The following is a 24,058-nucleotide window of genomic DNA, read 5'->3' on the forward strand; positions in this document are numbered from 1 at the left end:
GCGTTCAGATGACAATCGAGAACGGTTCGCCGCACACACTGTAATTAGACCGCTCCATGTGGGTATTAGGATAACGACCATGCACAGAATGTTTGAAAATAATTGCTTTTTATTGTGCTCGCGTGTTTTGCTAACCTTACACCTTTTGTTATTTGAGGTGGAATGCAATTTGGAGCTCGACGTCCAATATTTGCAATAAACTCATACTATAACTTTTGGTGGAAACAAGTCCTTAACTTTAAATGAAAGAATCGGTACGTTTCTTTGATAATGCAATATGAATGGTCTATACTACCCCCATCCCTGTGACCACATGTCTAATTGCCCTATACAATTTATAGCTTCCACATATCACCAAGCGCGCATCTCTAATTGCGCTTTACCTTATAACGTCCGTTCATCAGCGCAGACACGGTTGTGCAGCAGATTTATGAGCGTTAGTTTTAATTTATGCCAGAGGTATTTCACAGTGTCGACTGTGCCAGAATTATTCTCGTACGCTGGTGTTTCTAGGTGACCCGGTCTATGTTGTCGACGATAACATTAAACGGCCCTACATCACCCTGTCTCTTCCAGAGCCGCGGCCCCTCGGTCGTACCTGGCTCGAGCTGTGGATTAATGCGTACGAGCACATGCAGTGTTCAGTAGCTCGAATCTATATTTTGGGTAGCTACGTAACTACATGTGTGAACCGAAACGTCTTAGATGGTTGTTTCTCTGTCGCCGCTGTGAAGTTTTCCTCTGCTTAGCATTCAAATGGAAACTAATAGAGATGAAAGCCACGTCTCTAGGATTAATACAAAAGAAGAAACGTCATCGAGGAATAAGGAAAAACACTGCCTTCTAGCAGTGGAAAAATATTTGTTTGTGGCTTTTTAGAGGAAATATGTGGCTTTGTGACTTTCGACGTGGCTTTGTTTTCTTTTTAATAACCTTAATTATATCCAAACTTTAAAAAAAGGATCCGTTAGAACTGCATGTGTTAGCATGTAAATGCGGCTTACTCCCTTTTTGAGACATTAAAGTTCTAAAACGGGGTGTGGGAGTGGGGTAGAATCAATATCCAGAGGGTTATGGGACTAGAACTAAGGTTACTCTCTGTTTCATCATTTTTTTCATTATAGTTGTTTAAATTGTGTGTGTGTGTGTGTGTGTGTGTGTGTGTGTGTGTGTGTGTGTGTGTGTGTGTGTGTGAGTGAGTGAGTGAGAGAGAGAGAGAGAGAGAGAGAGAGAGAGAGAGAGAGAGAGAAAGAAAAAGAAAAAGAGAAAAAGAAAAAGGTGAACACTATCTGTACTGTCTGAATAACACGGTGCAACGTGCACAATGACACAGAGACACAGAGAAGCCTCCAGTGCCATCAGGTGGCAAGTGGCAGTGGCTGCAGTCCGGCCATCCCGCACTCATCCCGCACTCATCCCGCACTCATCCCGCACTCATCCCGCACTCATCCCGCACTCATCCCGCACTCATCCCGCACGCCAAGGCATTTCAGAGCGCTGCGGTCCGCAGCAAATTGCTTTTCAAGCCAAGTCTGACTGCAGTCATCAGGAAAGAAGACAGGAACACGAACATCTTACAGTTCACTGACCATTTCCTCCTACTTTACAGCATCTCTCGCACAACAGTTAGGAGCTGTTTTTTTTTTTTTCCACTCGGGAACTGGAGAGAAAATATGTTGAAAATACGTTTATGGTCGCGTCCGGAATTGAGCTAACAAGCTCATAGGCTATTGTAAATCTGGTAAACAGTAATCGCACGCAACCCTGTACGATATTTTATATGCTCGGTGTTGTATTTAATGCCTGTGACAGAACTGTACACGTAGGCCTGAAAAAAAAAAAAACTATTTATTTTGAGTGAATAGCTGAATATGAAAATGTGACGAAATAAACAGAAAACAGGTGCAAATCTAGAACTTTTCTATTTGTGTAAATGCACACAAATAACCATCAATATTTTAGTAATAATAATATTACAATTAGAACGACGTTTTAATAAGTTGTTGTCTTTCTGGTGATTGCTTTTAAGATTTTTTTTTAAATGCTGAATGGGCTCCGCTGAATAGGTGTAGGTATAAGGGTAGCAATGGTCTAGTGCCATCCTCTGTCAGAAAGGTACGTTGCTTCCGCTGATAGAAACGACCTTTTCCCCTTTTCCTCCGTCTCTCTTAGCGTGTGCTTTTATTAACAGATATCAAATTGTAATGACCTATGGAATGTGCAGACAAACCAAACCAGAAAGCACGATTGCAGTAAACAATAGCATTGAGAAAGTGAAAAATAAAGACAGTAAACATAAATGCTTTGGGGGTAGGTTTATGTAGGAACGGAATGCATGTAATGGCGTTACACAATCAGGATACAAACAACGGGATTTTTTCAGTGTTAAGACTATTAACATTTTACAGTATACTATTTCTTTCATAAAGCTTTATACCTATATATGTTAAAGGAGCAATACGGCATTTTACAACCAAAATATAGCAAATAATGCTTATAAAAGTGATTATTTATTGTTTAATGTTTCTATAAAGTGCAGTTAACATGAGATAAAAAGTTTAAAATTAACCAGTTTATGCTCCATTAAGCAGGTCCCCCATATGGAGGTAGCCATGTTTAAAATATCTGAAACATCCAGGCCACTATGTGTCACTGTGTGCCACTATGTGTCATCTGTTTCGTTATATGAAGATGAATAATTTGAAAATGACGTTCTATTAAATAAAATTTCTTTTGTGTTTACTTCACAATTAATCGCAAATTACTGTAGTTTGACGCTTACCTTTTCTCGTGTTAGGCCTATGTCCTGCAATTATTATAAAATGGTAAATTCCTGATTACATTCTAATTATGAGAAGGTGAGGAGTACAGATCCCGAACCACACACTTTTCAGGTCTGCTCCTCGGTCGAAAGCTACATAACCTCCAGCGAGAGATTTCTCAGCAATGTTGGACCGCACATGGACACATTTTTACACATCTCCTGAGTTATTCATGTCTACACAGAGAAAATAGCAGAATATTGTTGGTGGCCATGCTGGCTGGCATTACAACGGACTTTTGTTCCGTTAAGAAGCTAAAAATCCATAGTGGTAAAAAAACAAAACATCGGAAAGTAGGGTTAGTCATACTATGTTACTTTAATATAGTAACAACTTGTATTATCTTACAGATGTTTTTAAATCGGTAATAAGCAATCTGCAAGCTACTGTATAGGTAACATTTCTTTAAATAACCCCCCCCCCCCTTTTACGACACTTCAAATCGGAAGTGGGCCAGTATGTCGGCGCTTATAAGAACTCCAGCGTGTGGTTTCAGAGCTTTATTTTTCAGCTGCTTGGGCACCGTTACCCCGTTTGGTAGGACACTCTGCAACGTAGACTTTACATTTCAAAGGTCATATCAACATTATTCGCGCAGCACGTTAATCGCCAATGGTCTGAAGTCAAAGGGAAGGGACCTCAGAAAAATGTCAGCTTCACCATCACCAGCAGAGTCCATGACCCAAAGGATGGTGTGGGTAGACCTGGAGGTACCGGTCAAAAAAATATAACATAGCTGGACACAGCTCAATTATTCTAAGTGCTACAGTGTAGGGTAGCACTTTCAAATTGTACTTTAAATAGGTTAACCTCTATCGAGCCATCCCGTTATCGTTGTGTTACTTGTGTTATTCTTGCTTGCTCGCCAGTTAAGCAGGCATTTCTGTTCACTATCTATAATTAATTAAATCTATCATCTGCAAGACCGTTTATCCACCCGCTAACTAGCTAATATTCTATCGTCTAGGTTAATTAACGGGTGCAATATAAAGCTTGGCTTGCTATATTTGCTTATAGCTTGCTAGCTGTCTAACTTAATGTTAGTTTCTTTCTGAACCAGCTAGGTTAGCGTTATATGCATCCTTAATGACGTGGTTATAGGTCTAACTATTTTTAAGATAGTCGATTAGCTATCCTAGTTACTCTGGTTGTCGAGCAACATTATTCTCAATTTATCAAATCTGACTGCTTTTGCTTTCTGAAAGCAAAAGCAATTTCCACGTCTTTTTACTGCACAATCACTCGTCACTGTGTTTCGGGGCTAGCAGGCTAACGGCCCTTTTAGCGAATTAGCATTAGCTATCTTACCTAGATGAGTTATAAACTGACGTGAAGCTTGGCAATACAGCTGATTTCTGGGTTAAACTGAAGCTGAGGTAGTACGCACTGTGACTACTTGAGTTTGTTTCCGTTTCTGTTCCTTTCAGATGACGGGACTTGACATTGAAAAGGACCAGATTATTGAAATGGCATGTATTATTACAGATTCGGACTTGAACATCCTAGCAGAGGTAATGACTTCCTGTAAGCATTTATCTAAACCATGGTGCAGTGCAAAACTGCCTCATAACGGTTGTAATAAATGGTTATCCAAATTGATCCCGTTATTTGAGATTAAACTAGCTAATCATGTCTTTGATTTTCTCTTGGTGGCTTTAGCTGAGGTTTACGTGTGCTTCAGTAAATCCATAGTTGTTTCATTCTTGATTGCCTTTGTTTTTATGGTAATTGTGTTCTGGGTGTTACCATGATTATGTCCAAGGCTCTATACAAATGGAATATTTTTTATTGTTATTTGTATTATGATTATTACTGTTAAAACAAATTGCCATGTCTACATCCTGCTGGAATCTTTTTATATTGTGCCCATGTCTGTCTGTGTGTGACAGCACTGGGAACATTACTGTAACTTTCTTTGGTCGATTAGGGTCCAAATTTGATAATCAGTCAGCCAAATGAGCTTCTTGAAAGCATGTCAGACTGGTGCAAGGAACACCACGGCAAAGTAAGTAAATATGACGGAGGCGTGAATCACAACATGATTCAAAACTGCTGAGATTGTGGTGTGAAGTTGGGCTGCCCTGATGCATTTCTCAGTCAGGGCTGACCCAAGCTGTGCGAGACAGTAAGATCACGCTCCGGCAGGCGGAGTACGAGTTCCTCTCCTTCATCAGGCAGCACACCCCACCTGGTCACTGCCCGCTTGCAGGCAAGACACGCTCCCGCTGTCCCTCCAAATCCGCCTCTCGCGCTTGTGTGTGGTGCTGTGCTGACCTGAGTGTCTGCTTTCCCAGGGAACTCCGTGCATGCTGATAAGCGGTTCCTGGACAAGTACATGCCCCAGTTCATGCGGCACCTCCACTATCGCATCGTTGATGTGAGCACGGTGAAGGAGCTCTGTAGGTGCGTGTAATCATTTTGGACCTGCCATGGGTGCTGTGCATCTATGGCCATCTATGCAGCGAAGCCTTCAGAAAGTTGTGTCTGTAAAACCGTAACTTCTTGTCTTGTGTTAAATGTATAATTTCTGGTCATTTTCATTTCTATTTTTGCTTGTTTAAAGGTGGGAACAGCTGCAGACATTCTGTTTCCAAAGGTTCCGCTGCTCTGCTAAGGCTGCACAGGCCATTTCCATGGAGTCATGCAGCATTTGTCAGTTTTGGTTGAACAACAAAATGTCAGATTTTTACAAGGGCCTCTGGAGCAGCACTTGCAAATCAGATGACCTCAGTGCACTTTTGTTTCCAGTGTGCTGTGACCAGGCATGCATCTGAACACCTTAGGAGTCTTTCTAAATTGAACTTGCAGAGCACAAGTAAAATCACCCAAGTGTAACGGAGCTGTCTTTGCATCTAGCCTGAATGGCCACTTTATTCTTCACTGTGAAATCTGTTTTCACATTTATATGCAATATACATTTCTCTTTGGTTTACAAAGGCGCTGGTTTCCAGAGGACTACAGACTAGCACCACAGAAGAGAGCATCACACAGGTCAGAAAGTGCTGTCGAGTTCAACAGTGGCTTATGGTGCGATGGACAAATGTTGAAAGTGTTTTATAGCTGTGACGCACTGCTGTTACTAAATGTGACCCCTGCTGCTTGGCTTTTCAGGGCGCTGGACGACATTCATGAGAGCATCAAAGAACTCAAATATTACAGAGCAAATGTTTTCAAAGCGGAGTTGGAGAAAAAGAGGAAAATCGTAGAAAATGGAGACAAAACATGTATGGCTTAATCCCCATGCAGTCGGAGATGTGCTTACGTTGGATTTTTAAGAGAGCGGGAGGTCTTAAATGTTATTTGCACAGTATGTATGCCTGAGTCTCATTCTGTTTGCTCATGTGCAGTCGACTGTCTCATTTGCCTGACTGGTGCTGGTGCGCTCTCTCATTTTAGTTTTTATCTTATCAAAGAGCTCGTCCATCAGCTTGGTTTAAAAAATATTGAGCTAAGATTCATTTCAAGATGTATTCTCTGCTGTGGAAGAGTCTAATGTATTACAGTCATACTGTTATGCAAAAATGCTAATGAGGTATTTGAAAACATATCCTTTTCTCTGATTGAACAGTCGTCATTTCTCCTTTTTGAATAAATCATTGCTCATTTTTGAAGTGGTGTTTAAACTTATCCATGGATTTGGTTTTGGCAATGCTTAGAATTATCCAGCAGATGGCACTGTGAACCCTCCATATACATATGTATACACTGTATGATCTGTTGGTGAATGTCTTGTCAGCAACATCTATCATGCAAGAAACTTGGGTTAAGTCAAGCTCTTATAAAATTAAGCAGTTTTGATCTTTTTATGTATGCTTTTGTTTAGCTTGTGAGCAACTTGAGCCTGAAATTAAAGGATATTCAGGCTTTGGTATTGCAGTGCTCCTTGTGTGTCAATGTCTAAAAGTGAACTTGCAGCCCTTTTTTTTTTTTTTTTTTCCCTCTCCTCCTTAAAAGCTGATGCTAGGTGGCGATCTTTGTCACGTGCCTTGTATTTTATTCGTCTCCGTTGGTGTAAGCCCCCTCCACCTCAAAAATAGATCGGTTATGATGATCAATTATGTATGTTTTATACACACTTTTTTTTTTTTCTTTTTCATTAAGGAGAGTATGGTTTCACTTAAAGTCTGCATGTTTTGAATTTGAGCTGCATTCTTATACTGATGCAATCATATCCACACATTTGGAACATCTAAGCCCTCAGATTTCAAAAAGGGGACGGCAAATGGTATGTCCTCTGTGGTCAGTGCCTTCTTTCTCCTAATAAGGGGGCTTGTGTGCAACGAGACTTTGAGCCCTGAGGGCTCCTTAGAAAAAGCAGCCCAAAGACTCAGTGAGCATGAGGCACTATGATTCATACTCCTGCCTCCTCCTGCTGCAGCCCACAGTTCACCATGTTCTCATGCCCTAGAGAGGAGAGAGTAAGCCCCATTAATGCGGTCACCGATCAGTACTGGACAGCTCCCGATTCAGCTCCATAGTACGTTACTGATTTAGATAACGCTCTGGTTTTGAATAATGTAAGGGGGGGAAAGGAGGAAGGAATTAACACAAGACTTCAGTATGGTTCAGGAGTGCATGTTCAGGCAGTTCAAGTGTTCTTTTTTCATTTTTGATAGCTTTATGATGAATGTACTATGTTTTTTAAAAACAATATTAGGATGTATGTTGTCCCCATATCCAGCTATAAAGCAGTAGGTTACATGCCACTGTTAATCCTAGATATGGATGATAGAGCAGACCTCTTGTGTTACAATGCACTTGTCAAATTAGCTCTCATTTCTAAAAGCAATTTGCTCTAAAACACACCTCTCTTGTGTATTGCTGTTTGACTGCTGGCAGGGCCAGGGCACATTACCTGATTTCATGGGCCTAGCTAACCATGATCTTGCAGTCCACATGGACCTATGATAAGATTTTCAGTTGAATTATTAATGTATGTGCTGTATTCCAGAGTATTGTGAGATGATGCATTGGGATGGTTAGCCTTCCAAAGCAAGGCATCTACGTGGTTTGCTACCTTGGAGTGTTTCCCAGAGTGTTCAAATACTGAAAGTGAGTCAGATAATTAAGGCTATGGAAAGGGTCTTATGGAGGAAGTCAACGAAGCAGTTAAAACAGGACACTGTGCGTGAGGTCTGTAAGGAAAAAATAACCCTGCACATTCTCCATGCTCAGCAGAACCATGCTCACTGGCCAGCAAAGCATGCTGGGAAGGATCTGTACTAAACCACAACACCCTGAAATTTTATGGGAGGCAATCTGCGTTTCCTCCTGAGTACGGACCTGTATCGGCTTTGCAGCAGTCGTGCCTGCTTTTTTATTCCTTGTTGCTGATGTGTAAGTGCCATCCTCTAAGCACTTTCACACCTCCATCCTCATGTGAGGAATGTGCCGATGATTGCCAGATCAATCCATCATAAATCTATATGCTCAACAAATAGCTGCATGAATAATAACTGACAAGGCCTGGTCTGTTGTTTGTCACTTTTATAGTCAGGGCCCTTAAAGTCTTTGAGCCTTAATTACATGGCTGCTTTGAAAAATTGCTGACGTTTATTTTAATTATTGAATGATGAATGTAGAAGCATTTGATGGGCAACCGAGGCATAAAATCCTGTCTGAAGACTGTCCTGTTTCAAAAGCGAATCGTCCTGCAATAAAGCTGTATATTAATATGTGTTGAAACCTTTTATATACCCACATCCCAACAGGGACCCTATATGAATATTTTAGAGCAGTTGTTTGAGTTTATTATGTTAGTATATTGAGTCCAACATACACAACATTTTATTGTTCCTTACATTGAAATCAACGGAAAATCTGAGGAAATCCAAGGTCAGATTTTTGTGAAAGTGTTTTAGTGAATTATGGAGTCCTTACACTTCCAATGGGCATTGAGTTCAAAGCTAGTGACCCCTGAAAAGGTAATGCTGTCCTGCCTAGTAATTTATTAATAGGTGATGGAGCATAAGGTATGTATATCGGTCAATGCGTTCTATTATGTCATACTGCTCTTTGCACACTGCAAATATAGTGAGGGTGGAAAATTCCTGTCATATTGTGTGAGGCCATTGGAGGATGGATCAAAGGGGAATATAAAGCTGGATGCTAGGGTAGGCATTCATGATATGTATGGGACAGTGCTATAGGTTAAAAGCATGTTATGATAAATGTCCAGGTTATAAGTACTGGGATGAAGTGCGATCAGAGCAGAGGGTTGGCTTTGAGGTCTGCTTATTACTGTAAATGACTGTAAATCTGCTCTGCAGTAGTGGGAGGAGCACAAGAATACGAACCTGCTGTGCTGCCAGTCTGCGCTAAATCCAAGCAGTGTCATGTCTGCTTCAGTAGAGATTTGATCAGCGCCAAAGGCCGCGCACAGGGCAGCGTGACAGATGTCACTCAACACTGCAAGGTCCTTCAGGACATCAGCAAGCTCAACCTCTTCCAGGCTGCTCCAGGACTGCAGCTGTCAACTATGTGCTATACTTAGCATATCAGATGGTACAGAGCTTTTGATTTCAGTGATTGGTGAGTGCTGCATAGAACGATGGCAGTGTATTGTATGTACAAAACCAGTCTTCATTGTAATTTCATGTTGCTGATTCTCAAAATACCATGAGTTGTCAAGATTGGTACATTACTCATTCTAATGATTTAATTGAAACGAATGGAAGCTCATTTAACATTAGTATTGAATAATCACAGTGACTAAACAATAGTTTTTTTTCTTGCCCACTGAGACCAATTGTATTTTAATGCATTACATTATATGCATCTTAAGCCCTAACAAGTTTTATAAAAGGATTCCCAATGGTTATATTGGAAGCCATAACATACGTCAAAAAATTGCCATTAAAATATGATTTTTCATCATCTCTTTCATCATGGTTAATTTAAGGTGAAGATCCAGTGTGGTTGGGGGTGGGTGGGAATCAAACTCTTGGAACCCTGGAGGCTCTTCACTATAATGAATATGAAATTAGGCCAGGTTACTGTGGGAAAGGGGGATTGGTTATATCGAAAACAGATGAACCTGCATTTAGTAGATGGCCTTATTGTTTGTGAAGCAAATTCAGAGTGAAAAATTTAGACTGATTCACTGAGATAAAACTATATTCCATGTGCCAGTCAGGTATTAAGCCATTAAGCTATGCGAAACATATGGTCTCTGCAATCTATAAATCTGTCAACTATGACAATGGGACTGTCAAGGCCATTGGACATTACAAAACAATTAATCAACAGAGACAGCACACTCATGTGGAAAGCTATTAAGATGCAGCTGAAAAGTGTAACTGTTACAATTAACGGAGACATGCTATTCTGTAGCAGACAATAAATTGAGAAGACAATTCAGTTTTAATGTCGGGGTGTTTCTGCATCAGGTAAACCTGAAAGAGCCCCGGCAAAGTCAATTTATTAGGAGTGCAGCTTTTAAAGGTCATCTTCAAAGGAAGGAAACCACAGCCCCACAGGTACACTGCGGCCCTGTAAGAGTCAGATCTGTATCTATAGGTGAGGATCTGTCAAACACAGTGCAAGAGGTAATAGTATAGCTACAACATGTAACACTTCATCATGCTTTACTTCTGAACCTGATTTTAGCTCACCAATGCCCCACACTGTTTGACTCTGTCTTTTGCTTCTTACAACATTTAAAAAAAAAATCTAGGTCCAACACTTGTACATACCTGAATGTTCAAAGCACTTTGAACACTATCTACAAGCCATCCACTTCCTACTAGATTTCAGCACTATTACACACAACTGACATTTGTATCGCAGTTGTATGACAACCCCCTCTAAAAACCAGCATACAGCTGAGCACAAGACTTTGCTTTCTGGAATCATTGACCCAGTACATAATTTATCATTACCTTTTCGGCAGGTACCCCTGCTCTCCACTTTAAGCACGGTTTCTTCCGAGATGCTTTTGGGTTGACAGTCATGTATTCTTACAGGAGCCGGAGTTGGCAAACCTCTATCTCGCACTCATTCTTTCTCTCTCTCTCTCTCTCTCTCTCTCTCTCTCTCTCTCTCTCTCTCTCTCTCTCAGGAGTATCAGAAAAAATTACGTCCCATTGATTTTGCTGGAGGGCTCTAGCGTACAGAACCTCAGGCTGAATAATGGGCATCGGGAGCTTGGCGGCCGCATACCAACCAGGCAGCAGCGCGGGAAAGTGCTGATGCCTGTTTTCCACTATATGGGATTGTCTCATCTTGTAAGTGACGTTATGGATTGAATATTGACACGTACTCGGGGCGAGCAAAACAAGGGCTCAAAGGCAAATGGCGATGGGCATGAAACTGCATGGCTCCGAGCAGCTCTGTGTTTTGAGGGGCTGAGGTGTTGCACGCCTCGGCTAGAGAGCAGAGGCGTGAGAGAAGGGCCTCGTCTTGTGTGCAGCGGACCTCTCTGGGGAGAGCAAAGCTGTAAATGGTAGCGGAGCAGCCAAACAGAGACGGCCTGTCACTCTGCGGGTTGAGACGGAACAGCGAGACAGAGGTTTGGTGGGTCGATGCCTTGTACCATGTAAGAACAAAATCTGCTCTCAAAAATAAATTCTCAGCTCTGCCTTCTAACTCAGCTACCCCTGTTAGTATGGCTTCATGATTCCTAATTTGTTGTGATTTATGAAGGCTTGACAATCCACGGTCTTTTCATGGCCAACACTGCAATTAATGATTTTAGTGTTTTTATTTTAGAAATAATGGTAGATATTAATTGGAAATCTAATTTAAATTATCGTACCTCTTGTAGAATTATTATTCTTCTCTTCATAAACCATCATACTGTTAGGTATCAGGGCTACTCACAGCATAATGACACTGAGACATTAATTGCATGCAGATTCTGGAAACACATTCATTTCATTGCAGAATTAATTGGGGAAATCCTTTGGGTAATCACTTCAAGAGAAGTGGTTCATGGTGGAAAATCTTTTCTCTCAGGAAATTCATAATAGACATAAAAATGGTGGAAAATGCTTTCAACATCACTGCAAAGTTGTTTTTTGGCACTGCGGTGTGAATAAAATCAATGTCATTTATGAATGATGGCCATTGTTAGAGTTTGGCAACAATTGCTTCTGGTGTTCTGGCTGCTTCCTGCCTTGCGTACTGTCTGTCCTGATGTTAACTATACTGGTGATTTCATGCTGATTGGCACAAACCGCTAACCCTGTGAAATCAAAATGTTTAGACCCAAACTTTATAACATGATGTGGATCCATGTAATGAACTGGGCAGCTGTGCAAAGCATTCTGTTTGAGCATAAAAAGTAAACACCGATAAGTTACAGTGTTGTTAAGAGTTGCGGTACACGTAAGCGTATGTGATTAGCAAAATAGGTTTACCGGAGGTAAATATCGACCAATGTAAAATTTTGGTCCGCCCAAACACATGAAAGATGATACTGGTTACAGCTGTGGGACATATTCAGAACTCAATGGCTACAGCATCAGAAAAAAGGACGACAGTGATTCTGTTCTCCACCCATACTGAATACAGCTCCAGTGCCTCTCTGCAGATGGACGTGAAGGGAAGCCTCACTTAAATACTTAAAATGCACTCAGCCCACATTGGCTTGTGGCCAGGGCCAATCAATACCCAATGCTGTAAGTCACAGAGCAGTGATTGCTCTGCGCAAGCAAGGAAGCCCCAGCAATTTCACTGCCTTTACTGAACTTTTTTTTTCCCCACTGAATAAATGAAGCGTTAGTTATTTATAGAGATTCATGCGTTGGCGGCACTGGTGAGGATGATGCTGGGGAGAGATACAAACCACACAGCCTTATTTGTGTCAGCCGCTGGTCGTGGAGAAGCGCTCAAGGCTACAGTAATCTCCTATCAATATTCCACCTTCACTCAATTATCAGTGCCATTTTTCTGGTAATTTTTCAGCCATTCCGAAGGGGATCAATATAAACAGTTCTTTACATACAAGAGTAGGAGTTATTCCATAACATTGCATGATGTATTGTTGAGTAAAGATAAGTACAGTATGTGGCTTGTCCTTTGGACCCCGTCTCTCTCTGTCTCTTTCTCCCTCATTCTCTCTCTCTCCTTCTCTCCTCAGTTCAGCTGTGACTGGTCCATGTAATTGGGCAGGTGTTGGTGCTGCATTGGCTCACACCAGTAACCTGTGTGTGTGTGTGTGTGTGTGTGTGTGTGTGTGTGTGTGTGTGTGTGCGTGTGTGCGGGCATGTCTGTGTGTGTGAGTCAGAATCAGGGTGTTTTTGCTGACCATCTGTTTTACCAAGTATATCCTTTGGGTGCAGAGTTAAGATACTTCTGCCAACAAGTTTCTAATCACTGCAGTATGTGTACTGTATAAGTTCTTCCTTTAATGCCTAATAATTTAAATACAGTATTTCTTATTTATCTAGCAAATTCTGTACTTGCAAGCCAACACCTATATGATTGCATGGGTTTGGGGTTTGGTGTCAAATGATGGCACAATTTGTGCACTGCTGTATATTTTCACTTACCTTTAGACAATGTGCAGAACATACATTATCATGGAAAGGAAATCTCGTCAGACCTGTTTCCCCATTGACACCTCTACTGTGTGATGGCTATAGGCTGCAGGAGGTCTTGTGATGGCCACTGTCCTGTTGTGCTGGGGGATGAAGGGTGGGTCTCATCCCCAGTTTTTCCCATTGCAGGAGCTTCAAGGTGACCCCTCCCAGGCTAGTGCCAACTCGTCCTCCACACCTCATGGAGACAGATCAGTTTCAGTAGGAGTGTTGCCCACTCCACACACACACACACACACACACACACACACACACACACACACACACACACACACACACACACACACTGCTCTCTTAGAACCACTCTGCCATCACTGCAGAAAAGATGGCATGTATCATTTCTCAAACAACACATTTTGCTATTTCACACAGATCACCTTTTGGCACAAAAGCAACAAGCTGCTCTTACAGACCCTCGAGAGCCAGTCTATGCTTTTAGCTATGGGACTTCATTTTGCAGTGTTAGAAATGTGCGGCTGCGAATCAGACGCCACTTGCTGAGATGTTGGGTATTTATCATGAAAATCACTCCCTCTCTCGGGTGAGATGGGAAAAGATGCTCATGTTACATCGCCCTCGTGCTGCGTTTTGCTGCGCTTTGCTGAGACCACTGGGTCATATGACTCTGGCAGATAGCAGCACCAAAATCTCAGCGGTGCGAAAGGCACATTGCTGGCAATAGAGCGGAAATGAAAGGTGTTGCTAGCAGTGTGGAAGAAAATGGTAACATTTTCTTGAGGAGAAGTGAAGTGGATGGCTGAGAAATCGCTTGTTAGGTGTGGGTGATAGGGTCATGCAGGAATGTAAGCATGGCCCTTCTTTGCTTTTAATCTAAACCTAAGTCTAAATCTGCAGAGCTAATACCGTCTTTTCAATTAAATTAGCAACATAGAAGTTTTGTCCTTTATGGTGCAGTAAACAAGCAAAATTTGTTGAAAATGAACTATGTTTAATGTTTATGAGATTAAGAAATAGAGTTCTACTGTATTTTCTTTTATAAATCAATGTTTATGGAATCTGCGGGATAACAAGTAAAATCAGCTACATATCTGGAAAAGTTTTGTACAAGTGTAATTTAATGTCATCTTACCAACACAATGTTAACTTATAAAATATCTGCTTTTCACTGATTTTGGTTTAGCTGTTTTTTTCCCCTATCTAATCCATTTCAGAAGACAGGAAGGCAAATGAGGACCTACTGAAACATGCTTATCATAAAAACATAACTTATCATAAAAACTTAACGGCATCACTTTGTTTGAAATAAGGACATCGGATAATTTTGGTTTGTCTCAAATTCAAATGTGCTCCGGGGTCCCATGCGTGGATTTTGAGTTATTTTTGTAGCGAATTTGGGTCAAGAAATTGTGATGGGTTATTGTCCTTTTTGGCCAGTGTTTTTTGGTCTTTTAAAATGTACTACAAAAATGTCCTGTTATTTCTTAAAACATTTGTCTGATTTTCCAACAGTCATGTCTAAATACACATTTCTTAGTCAGCCTGTATAATGTATGTGCTGTGTAGGAAAGTCACTTTTTCTGAGGCATTTGGTGAGATGCTATAAAATCTACAAGGAATGTATCAACCACCTTTCCAGTTTAATTTGCTGTTGAAACAGCCTGATCGTTTGCGAAACCAAAACCTGTGTGCTAAATGCCTTATTTGAAGGAGGTCTTGCTTTAAAGTTCATTTACATTTTATGGCATTTACCTGACACTTTTATCCAAACCTACTTACATTTATGAGTACAACTTGAGGGTTAAGGGCCTTGCTCAGGGGCCCCACAGTGGCAACTTGGTGGCAGTGGGGCTAGAACTCACAACTTTCTGAGTTACCACTGCTCAGAGTTCAGTTTTTTTTTTCCACAAATAATTATTGTGTTGTCAAGCTTTGGCTTTCAAATTCAGAATAATAGCTACATTCATGTATTCACATAAATCAGTGTAGACTCCATAACTGGAAGCCAGTTCACATTTTGTTTGGCTTTGCTTTCCTTGTTTGGGCCTGTATCCATGGCAGTATCACACTTAGCAGACACATCCATGTACTTTGGGTCTGAATGCACGATCTGCTCCGATATTCGCTAATCCCCTGTGCAACAGCATTGCTGCTCATTAAGTCAGAGAACACAAACCGCGTGCGCATGGGACCGTCATTCTCAGGCTGCAGATATGTAAAATATGTGAGTATTAGTACCAGGCACTTCTGCAGAAACATCATTTGCAAGTATAATGGATTTGGCAGCTCCTGGCATGGCAGTGTTTAATGAATTTAAATAACCCACTTAAAATTATGACACGTGTGTGCTGAAAGATTGATGCGGCCGTTTCCGATGGCGATATCGTCTGATGATCTTGGATTACCTGTTCAGTGATCTGCGTTTGAAAGCAGAGGAGGAGGAGTGGAATGATATGAGCACTCCTCCCTTCATCTCTTTTGCTTGTCATGAAAAAATTGCCAAGAGCAGAAAGTTCTGTGTCAGCTGCATATGTCATTATGATTAATTAGTCCTGGTTTGTTAAATCCAGTTTGTCAGGTACTGTTTACACACCACTCATTTAAATCACATTTTACTTTTACTTTTACAAGTGCATCTCCACACATAAAACTAAATTGATGAAATAGGATACAATTGAAATAAAATTCTCCTTTTTATTTATTTTTGTTTGTTTTTTAGATTATCATTTGCCAAAGCAGCTACTCTGATGCATATTCAACAGTGGGAACAGAAGGTCCAATTGGTTTATTCATTTTTTCTACCTCAGTGTCTCCTCATTTTCTACTAGATATAAAACATACTGAGGAAAGATAGGAAATTGTTCATTTAGAATTATAAATATTCTCATGTGTAATGTGAACAGATACAAAACAAGCTTTGTTACAAAGTTAGAAATGTCAAGCCATGTTATGTCATGTCATGTTAGGTTTTAATATCATTCCTCCTCAGTGTTTGTATACTTTGTAACAAGATATCAACCTACAGGAAAAATATAACATCTCGCTATAGATTAAAGGTGATTCTGAAACAGCAAACTGATGTATAGAATAATTTCACCCTTTGGTTGCTCAACAGAAATTTTTATCAGAAGTAGCAGTACCCAGCTGAATCTGTATTCATTGTGCTGACAAAATCGGTGGCTATAAGCAATGGAATCGTAAATCATCAAATAAAGAGTGAACTTTTCTTTGAGTTCTCTTAGGATTATGTGATACCTTAATAAATAAAACTAATTCAAATGAAGGTTGATTGAGACAAAATGGCTTTCATGATCACAGGGTATGATACGTTAAGTTGCTGTCTTTATATATCTGAAGTTGCATGATTCGTCCACCCTTCAGACGTGGAGAGATTATGGCATGAGAGAATGCGAACAGGCGAGCCTTTTTGTGGGAGCGCTTAGTGGTTAGTGGTTAGTGAAAGGGCAGCTTTGACAAAGGAATAGGCTTTGGGAGACTCTGAGGGCCTTGATGGGCACAGTAAACTCAGATCATCGATATCGCAGAGCTCATAACCGAGCTAAGCAGCTGCTGACTCGAAATATATTTTCTACGTTTTATTTAAGTGATTGAAACTATAGTGGACATTTATGATAGCATGTAAGATTAAATAAAGCATGCAATTCTGCAAACAATCTGTTGTTCACCACAATGCAAATATTTAAATTTGAATTGTAGAAATCACTTTCCTTGCAGTGCACGTTGCAATATCAATAAGGAATAATGCATTGAGTGATATATCAGTAAGGGGTATGGCAGCAGGGCATATGACGGATCTGTCCAGACATCTTTCTGGAGCCACTTGGCATGTTTCTGTATGGAGGCCAGCGGGGATCTATTCAAGCTAGACACTCTCAAACCGAAGTGATTGATTGGATTTCTTAATGTCTGCTCTCATGTCGTAGCTTTTCTATTCACTTGAGCTGATTAGTTCCAGTGTGGTGCGAACAGTAAACAATTCTGATTTAATACATGTCATGGGTGCACAGGTCTTTCAGATTTTCACAAAACCAATTTCTTTAATTAAAGTGGCAGCTTAAGGGAATAAACACAATGCTCATGTTTACACACAATGATTTGGAGTGGGCCCTTCTAAATCCCCGAGGCTCATTTCATTGTTGTTGTGTAGGTGCATAAAAGTGGGTTTTGGAGACAGGTGGAGTGCTCCACCCCCGTCATGCAGGACGCGTTACTGGGGAGTGGAGGCCACTTGTCTGCAATCTTTTCTTTCCCATGTTCGTTCCTCCTCTATGGGGCCTGTCAAACAGATGACTTGTCCTGGCCCACCTGTCCCACGCGTCAGCAGCCGTCACTGGTATGACCGAGGCCAGTTTCTTTTACTGATTGATTGAGAATCCTATTGGAGTCATGGAGTCCTTGAGCCCACCCTCAGTTACTCCACTGCAGCGGCTGTTTCTGGGCGAGAGATTTGATTCACTGTTCTCACCTGTTTGATTCAGTGTGATCAACTATTTGTTACTGTGCTCACCTGTTTGATTCACTGTGATCAGCTGTTTGATTCACTGTGATCAGCTGTTTGATTCACTGCGATCACCTGGACTCCCTTTCAGCAGATGCCTCCTGATTGTCCCTTCAGAACATATTAGGAAAAAATTTAAAGTGGACCCTGCACCGCCAAGCGTGGTGCTCTTGGACTGTGGAAGGGCTAACCTCTTATCTTTTACCCTTACAAATCCCATGAAGAACAAAACATAGGCCTCCAATAGCTTCCCTGCATGCTGCAAACTGAAAAGAATTGAACTTAAGCCCAGCCGCACGGTCCCATGGTCCCTCAAATGGAGTCAGGAGGAGGTCTACGAATTTATCGGCAGCGGGTGCTTAAGAACCTCAGCTCTGCTCTCGGGGAGGGTTATTAATTGAGCTGTTTGATGAATGAACACTTGGGGGAGAGTTGTGGCTCTCCCTCTGTGGCATGATGGGGACCGTCGGCAGATATACAGCAGCCCTGCTGCACGCCTCTCACATCTTTCATTTGACACACAGCATGCTGTACACGAGGGTGGTGGGGTGTGTGTGCATGCATGTGCGCGTGTGTGTGTTTGTGTGTGTGTGTTTGCGTGAGTCTCTTTGTGTGTGTGTGTGTGTGTGTGTGTGTGTGTGTGTGTGTGTGTGTGTGTGTGTGTATGTGTGTCTGAGGTTCAGTATGAAGGGGGCCTGATCCGTACCTCGTGTACTTTGAACCTCAAGTACGGCTCAGCTTGAAATATCTTGCTTCAGGTCTCATGGACGACAAGCATCGAGACTATTTTCTGTCCTGGCTCTAAGATGGTGGAATGAACTCCCACTTGCTGTCCAGACAGCAGAGTTCCTTGCAGTCTTCAAACGCAGACTGAAGACCCATCTATTTGCAGAATATTTAAAGGACAACTGACACTGCTCCCTTATTGACTGACTAATTTAGTATTTATTGTAAGGCATTGTTTATGTTGTTTAACAAACTCTAGCACTTATTGTTTATAGCACTTATCATTGTTTAAGATAGACCTTATGTATTTTGCACTTCTAGGTATCAGCATTCATCCCTGTATTCTACAGTATTCTAGTTCATTGGTATGTTTATTCTAACCTACTATACTGTACTTGGATATATTCTATGAGTAAATGACAAAGCACTTTTGTAAGTCGCTTTGGATAAGAGCGTCTGCTAAATGCCGTAAATGAAAATGTAAAGGGGGTTGTGGTAAAATCCCTCTAAATCTTGCAGTTTTATCAGCAATCTTATTGGTACAAGGCTTAAAAAATCAGAGAAAATCTCTGTTTATGCTTAAGATGCATCTGAATTCCTACTTAATTTTCTAGCCCATGTCTGGTGATAACTACATCTGCCTGACTAGGCTATCAATTACTTTCTTTGAGTTACTGATTTACGCTATCGATTGCTTTCTTTGAGTAACTGAATTATTATGTTACTTTGAGTTCATGAAATTCAGATGGTCAGATTATTTTTAATGCTTCAAAGAGCCTGGCTAATTTGACTCTGATATAATATCTGATATCTGATAAAGAGTGTAAAAAAGTCACTTAAAGTGTCACTTTTTATGCATTGAGGAGATGCTTTGTCTTGGCGAACACATTGTTCTGACCCAAATGGGGATGCTAAACATAAACACCTGAGCTCATACTGGATGAATCATGTCAGGGAGAACTTTGTCCTGTATATCTGGTGCCCAGAATAGTCAACGAATTTGACTGCGGCAAATTGTACCTGATGTATTTGCCTAACTCCATCGCAAAGGGCAAAACAGTGTTGCCGTAGAGGCGGGAGCAGCAGACTCACTCCCCAACGTCTGGCACGGCAGAATAGACAATGCATGATTATGTGAACACAGCCGTCCTCTGTAAAAAGCCACAAGGAAGCGCAGCCTAGTTTTTTTTTTCTCTCCCTGCTGTAATGGTGTATTGCTCTGGGCTGACATTTCACATTGATTGAATTGCTGCTTGTTGTCATAAGTACCTTATTCTAACCAGATCATAAGGATAACTTTCATCGACCACAGTACTTCGTGACTAATTGGATGGGATAAAGAGGAGGAGAGTGTATAGCTCTGAAGTTTCTTTTTAAACACTTTTTGTTTGCTATAAACAAAAATAATCACACCGAGCCTTATAATGAGTAACTATTTAGTCTGTCTATCACTGTTATTATTATTTTTATGTTATATTTTTATATATGGAATATAACCAAGCATATTCACACATCTTCCATTCACATTAGCCTGTGAAAACCATTCCTCAAGGAAAGCAATTGTATAGCAGGAATATCTGGCAGGGTTCTTCAGACAGTGTAGTCTACGTTATGGTTTCAGTGAGGCATGCATCATTTCTTATTTAAAAGCTTAAAACAAACATCGTTCTAGCCATTAGCCTATGCCTACTTAAAAGGAGTTCATACACGAGACGTTTCCTTTTGTGTTCCTCTGAAGGTTTTCACTGTTATCTACTCAGTATATTCCTTTCATTAAATGGTCATGTGTTCTTTGTATTGATTTTCATTGATTTTAACGTGGTTTGCGTCCCTGTTACTGCTGCCTCCTGTGTCCTGTATGATTTTGTGGTTTTGGACTTTAGGTCTTTACTGTTATGTACGTTTCTGATTTATTTGATATTTGATTTCTCTGTAGGATCTCTGTATTGAAGCCATTTACTTAAAAGACACACCAGAGTGTACAGACGCATTTATTTTGTCTTCTCTTCTGTGCGGGTCCAATATTTATTGCCATGTTGGTTCATTATATGTTCCCTTGTGTTTTGGCTTGGTGTGACATCTTTAGGATGTAGTGATGCGCCTTAGCCCGGGCTTTTTAATACAGTGACGTTAAGTAATAGCGAGTTTTTAAAAATACTATAATGCACTTCAAATGAATGAAAATATGATGGAGGTAGCAAAATATGATGGAGGTAGGGGGAAATAATCGCGTTTAAACGTCAGGGCAGGAATCTGATTGCAGTTTGCTAAATTCAAATGCAGCAGCCCCGTCGGTTTTCCAAAGCGTCTTAGAGGACCGCGACACTTTTGGAGAAAGTCTCGACGCGCTGCCACTCGCGCTATCCAATCGTCTCCCCGCACGTCCCGCATGGAAATGAGAGAATCGAGCGATTGCTCTGCGAAGAAAGTGTGTGCGTGTTCAACTGCAGAGGTCCCCAGCACTCCGCACACACACCTTCGCCACTCTGCGTGCGTGTTTGTTTTTTTTTTTAAAAAAACGACATCGAATGGGAGAAGGAAGCTGGAGCCCGAATCAAGGGAGGACGTAGAAACGCATCATTCGTCTAGGGAAACTTTTAATTCTTAGGTTATTCTGATGGGAACTACGAGCAAAAGGACGTTTCTGAATTACCACAAGGGCGTTCAGCTGTTCTAGAGATGCTGTTCTCGTGGACTCTATCAGTGAGATCGTTCAGTCTACAGTCGAAGTCTCAAAAACTGAGACATAATTTTAATGACCCGTGCTCGTTTTGATGGTGCGAGGAGGCATTTTTATAGGATTCTCCGTCCATGCAGGACTCGTGATGGCTCCAACCTTTCGTTCGCTGCTTTTAGGTAAGTTTATTTCAGTTGTCCTGGGAAAAGTCAATTAGCGTATTACTCGATGGTCTTACTGTTGAACACTACCAGTCACGCTCAAGGGATCGTTTGCTGTGTAGCCAGTTATAGTCTGTGTATATGCCAGCTATCTTTACATTAAAAACAAGCTAAAATGTATTTCAATTACAACTCGTCGCTACCAACCCAAAGCGCGAAGTTTTCTCTGATTTAAACGAAGCATCGTGTTTGAAGCTTCCTGGGCTGGGAATGTTTCCCTTGAGAACCTTTGCCTCCAGTAGCAAAATGGTTAGTTTGCCAGTTTTATTTTGCTTTGATTTCGTATAAATATCACAATACCTAAATATATATAACAGTTTTGTTTTTTGTTTAATCCCACAAGTGGTAGCCATTACCTAGACTAATGGTTCTTTATTAGTTGACACTTTCCACTGGCTTTTAGATGCGAGTCACCTCATGGACATGGCTTGTCACTCACTCACTCACGTTTAGAATAAAAATAAAATTCTCCACAAGGGGCACTTTAGCTTTGGTGCTTCCCATCAATGACACTTTGTATCTGTTATATTTGTGTCTTACACATTTAACCTGTGTTAATCTTTGACTTTTTGTAATATTTAAATGTTTGTCAACAGGCTACATAAGAAAGATTTGTTGCATGTCTTACAATGCAGACAGTGGCAAACAGTTCCCTACCTTTTCTAGTTCAACTTTCACTGGTTTGGAGATTGTATATAATGTTATTTGACTTGTGCATCATAGATGAGAATGGACCATCTGTGTGGATCAGTAATTTCGTGGTTTGAGGTCCGTCTTATTAAGCAGTCAAGCAGGGACAGTAAGCACTGGTGAAACGGGGTCTAACCACAGTGGAGAGATCTTCATCACTTTCTGAGTTTCCATTACAACAAGAAACAATAATTGCACTGTACAAGCTGTGAACTGCACACTCGGAGCGCAGACTCCTGGGGACTTTAGGTAAATCTGGCCAAGTTCACCACCTGGACATGTGGCTAACATTCCCGGGGCTTTACTGAAACTATGCGAAGCGCTGTGCACGGAGCAGAGCCCTGGTGCTGTAGAGCAGGAGGTGCAGGACACACCACTGCAGTGAGACTGCTTGGCCGTGTCACGAGGAGCGTTTTCACGAATGCCACTATAGCAGTGTGCTAAAATGCCCTGCCGACTATAGCAAGCACAGGCTATACCATTACCTTTGCTAGAGTAACCAGGTGGATGTTTTTTTTTTTTTTTAAGTTTGCATTTTTTCTGCCTGAAGTTATGTTTGGTTTTAACACTTTCCTTGTTTAACTGAACGATTATCCAATTTTCTGTGTTTGCCATTAGCTGCGATTCTTACACAAGAAAAACACATGCATCTTTGAGGCTGTTAGCAGAACAGAAAGTGTTTGATTCTGCTGATATTGCCTAGACGTTCATGCTGTAGTTCTTAAAATTTTCAACATATTGCTACAGTGCTGGTGAATGTCATCGGGTGTCTAATCAAAATGTGCTTCTCTCCCTGTTTAACTCCCCCCCCACTGCCTGCTCAGTCTGTCATAGTGCTTTGATAGCAACATCCTCTACTTTGCCTTCAAACTAGCAGTTTTAAAGGTAACTACTGATTATACACACAGATTATACCCAAAAGAAGATACCATTCATGATATGTAACATATATATTTTTTATTTATTCCAAGAAGTAACTGCAGTTTATTGTAATTTCTTACAGTAATTTCTTGAAATAGAATTCCAATATATATTTTTATTTTATTTATTTTATTGTTTATTTTTTGTGCCTTGTTTGAAGCACAGTATAGATGCAAAGAATGATTTAAAGAGGAAATGAGTGCCCTGTACTATATTTAGACTGCATCTCCAGAGAAAGCTAGAGTATCTGTCAAACATGGAGATGACACAAGCCTGTGGAACCATAGGTTATGAGAAGTGCCAGCTTCCTGTGCAGTAGTGCATCTCCCTCATGCACGGTCATTGCTTCTCTCCAGATGACTGGAATTACAGTGACTCTACACAATAGGCCAGCACAGTACAAACGTATTTATTAGCTCGGCTTCTTTGACCCCACATGTTCATGCCGCAACCTCTCTGAGCCAATTAGCATTTACTGTGGCCTCTAAGCGTGGCTCTCGAGGTGTGTGACGTGCTGAACAGCTTGCCATTTGACCTCTCATAAAGGAGACTTTCCTTCTTCCTTTTTATAAAGCAAGCAGTTAACTTAATTCCTGAACATATATCATGCTGTGTTCTTCTGCCTTTAAGAACTGTTTGTGAGAGCTTTGTCTTGTAATACTGAATTTGTGCATGTTTAATGTTTTCCTCTGGGTGATGCTATCTGAGCTGCTACATCAGATGTTTCAAAGACTCTTTTGAAATTGTTTTCCACATTCATATGCAGCATTTCTCTTGGTCATAGCTTTGCTGATTAATCTACACTGGTTATTCTTTTTGTGCTTATAGTTATTTCAGGAGTTTGCACTAATTGGACTCTTTCCAAAGTTATTTTCACTGATTTAATATTTACAAAATCAGTAATAAACATCACACGCTGATACAAAGTATCTTTTTGCCTCTAAGTGCTGAAGATGGTTTATGCAAGTACAGTTTTGAAGATC

General features: G+C 40.9%; 2 protein-coding genes across 5 annotated transcripts in view; both read left to right on the plus strand.

The window, feature by feature from the left end:
• The first annotated feature begins 3,265 nt into the window (after positions 1 to 3,265).
• smfn (small fragment nuclease) lies at positions 3,266 to 6,693 on the plus strand. Of its 3 annotated transcripts, none has more exons than XM_027015467.3 (8): positions 3,266 to 3,359; positions 4,250 to 4,333; positions 4,750 to 4,827; positions 4,920 to 5,031; positions 5,117 to 5,225; positions 5,386 to 5,584; positions 5,760 to 5,813; positions 5,934 to 6,693. In XM_027015467.3, the coding sequence occupies exons 2-8, from the start codon at positions 4,250 to 4,252 to the stop codon at positions 5,952 to 5,954; spliced, it is 657 nt and encodes a 218-aa protein (XP_026871268.2). In that variant the 5' UTR covers positions 3,266 to 3,359; the 3' UTR covers positions 5,955 to 6,693. The 3 variants fall into 3 exon arrangements, with proteins under 3 accessions (XP_026871268.2, XP_026871266.2, XP_026871267.2); XM_027015465.3 differs by having other exon boundaries at positions 3,270 to 3,532; XM_027015466.3 differs by lacking the exon at positions 5,386 to 5,584 and having other exon boundaries at positions 3,270 to 3,532.
• A 14,272-nt stretch (positions 6,694 to 20,965) lies between these two features.
• Positions 20,966 to 24,058, plus strand: part of clmpa (CXADR like membrane protein a) — a 34,862-nt gene continuing 31,769 nt past the window's right edge. The window contains exon 1 of one of the 2 annotated variants that reach the window (XM_027015416.3): positions 20,966 to 21,422. In XM_027015416.3, the coding sequence (XP_026871217.1) occupies positions 21,341 to 21,422 (82 nt within the window). In that variant the 5' untranslated portion in view covers positions 20,966 to 21,340. The remainder of the gene's footprint in view (positions 21,423 to 24,058) is intronic. The other variant, XM_027015417.3, reaches the window with a different exon arrangement.

This window comes from Electrophorus electricus, chromosome 19 (genome assembly GCF_041902795.1).
Source record: "Electrophorus electricus isolate QZ-2024a chromosome 19, ASM4190279v1, whole genome shotgun sequence".
NCBI classification, from domain to species: Eukaryota; Metazoa; Chordata; class Actinopteri; order Gymnotiformes; family Gymnotidae; genus Electrophorus; species Electrophorus electricus.

What these genes read in the sequence shown, in the direction of transcription:
- smfn (XM_027015465.3), top strand. Translation starts at nt 3,281, where the DNA reads ATGTCGGCGCTTATAAGAACTCCAGCGTGTGGTTTCAGAGCTTTATTT. An exon ending in TGGTGTGGGTAGACCTGGAG is followed by an intron (nt 3,533 to 4,249) that starts GTACCGGTCAAA and finishes TGTTCCTTTCAG; the next exon opens with ATGACGGGACTTGACATTGA. An exon ending in ACGGTGAAGGAGCTCTGTAG is followed by an intron (nt 5,226 to 5,385) that starts GTGCGTGTAATC and finishes GCTTGTTTAAAG; the next exon opens with GTGGGAACAGCTGCAGACAT.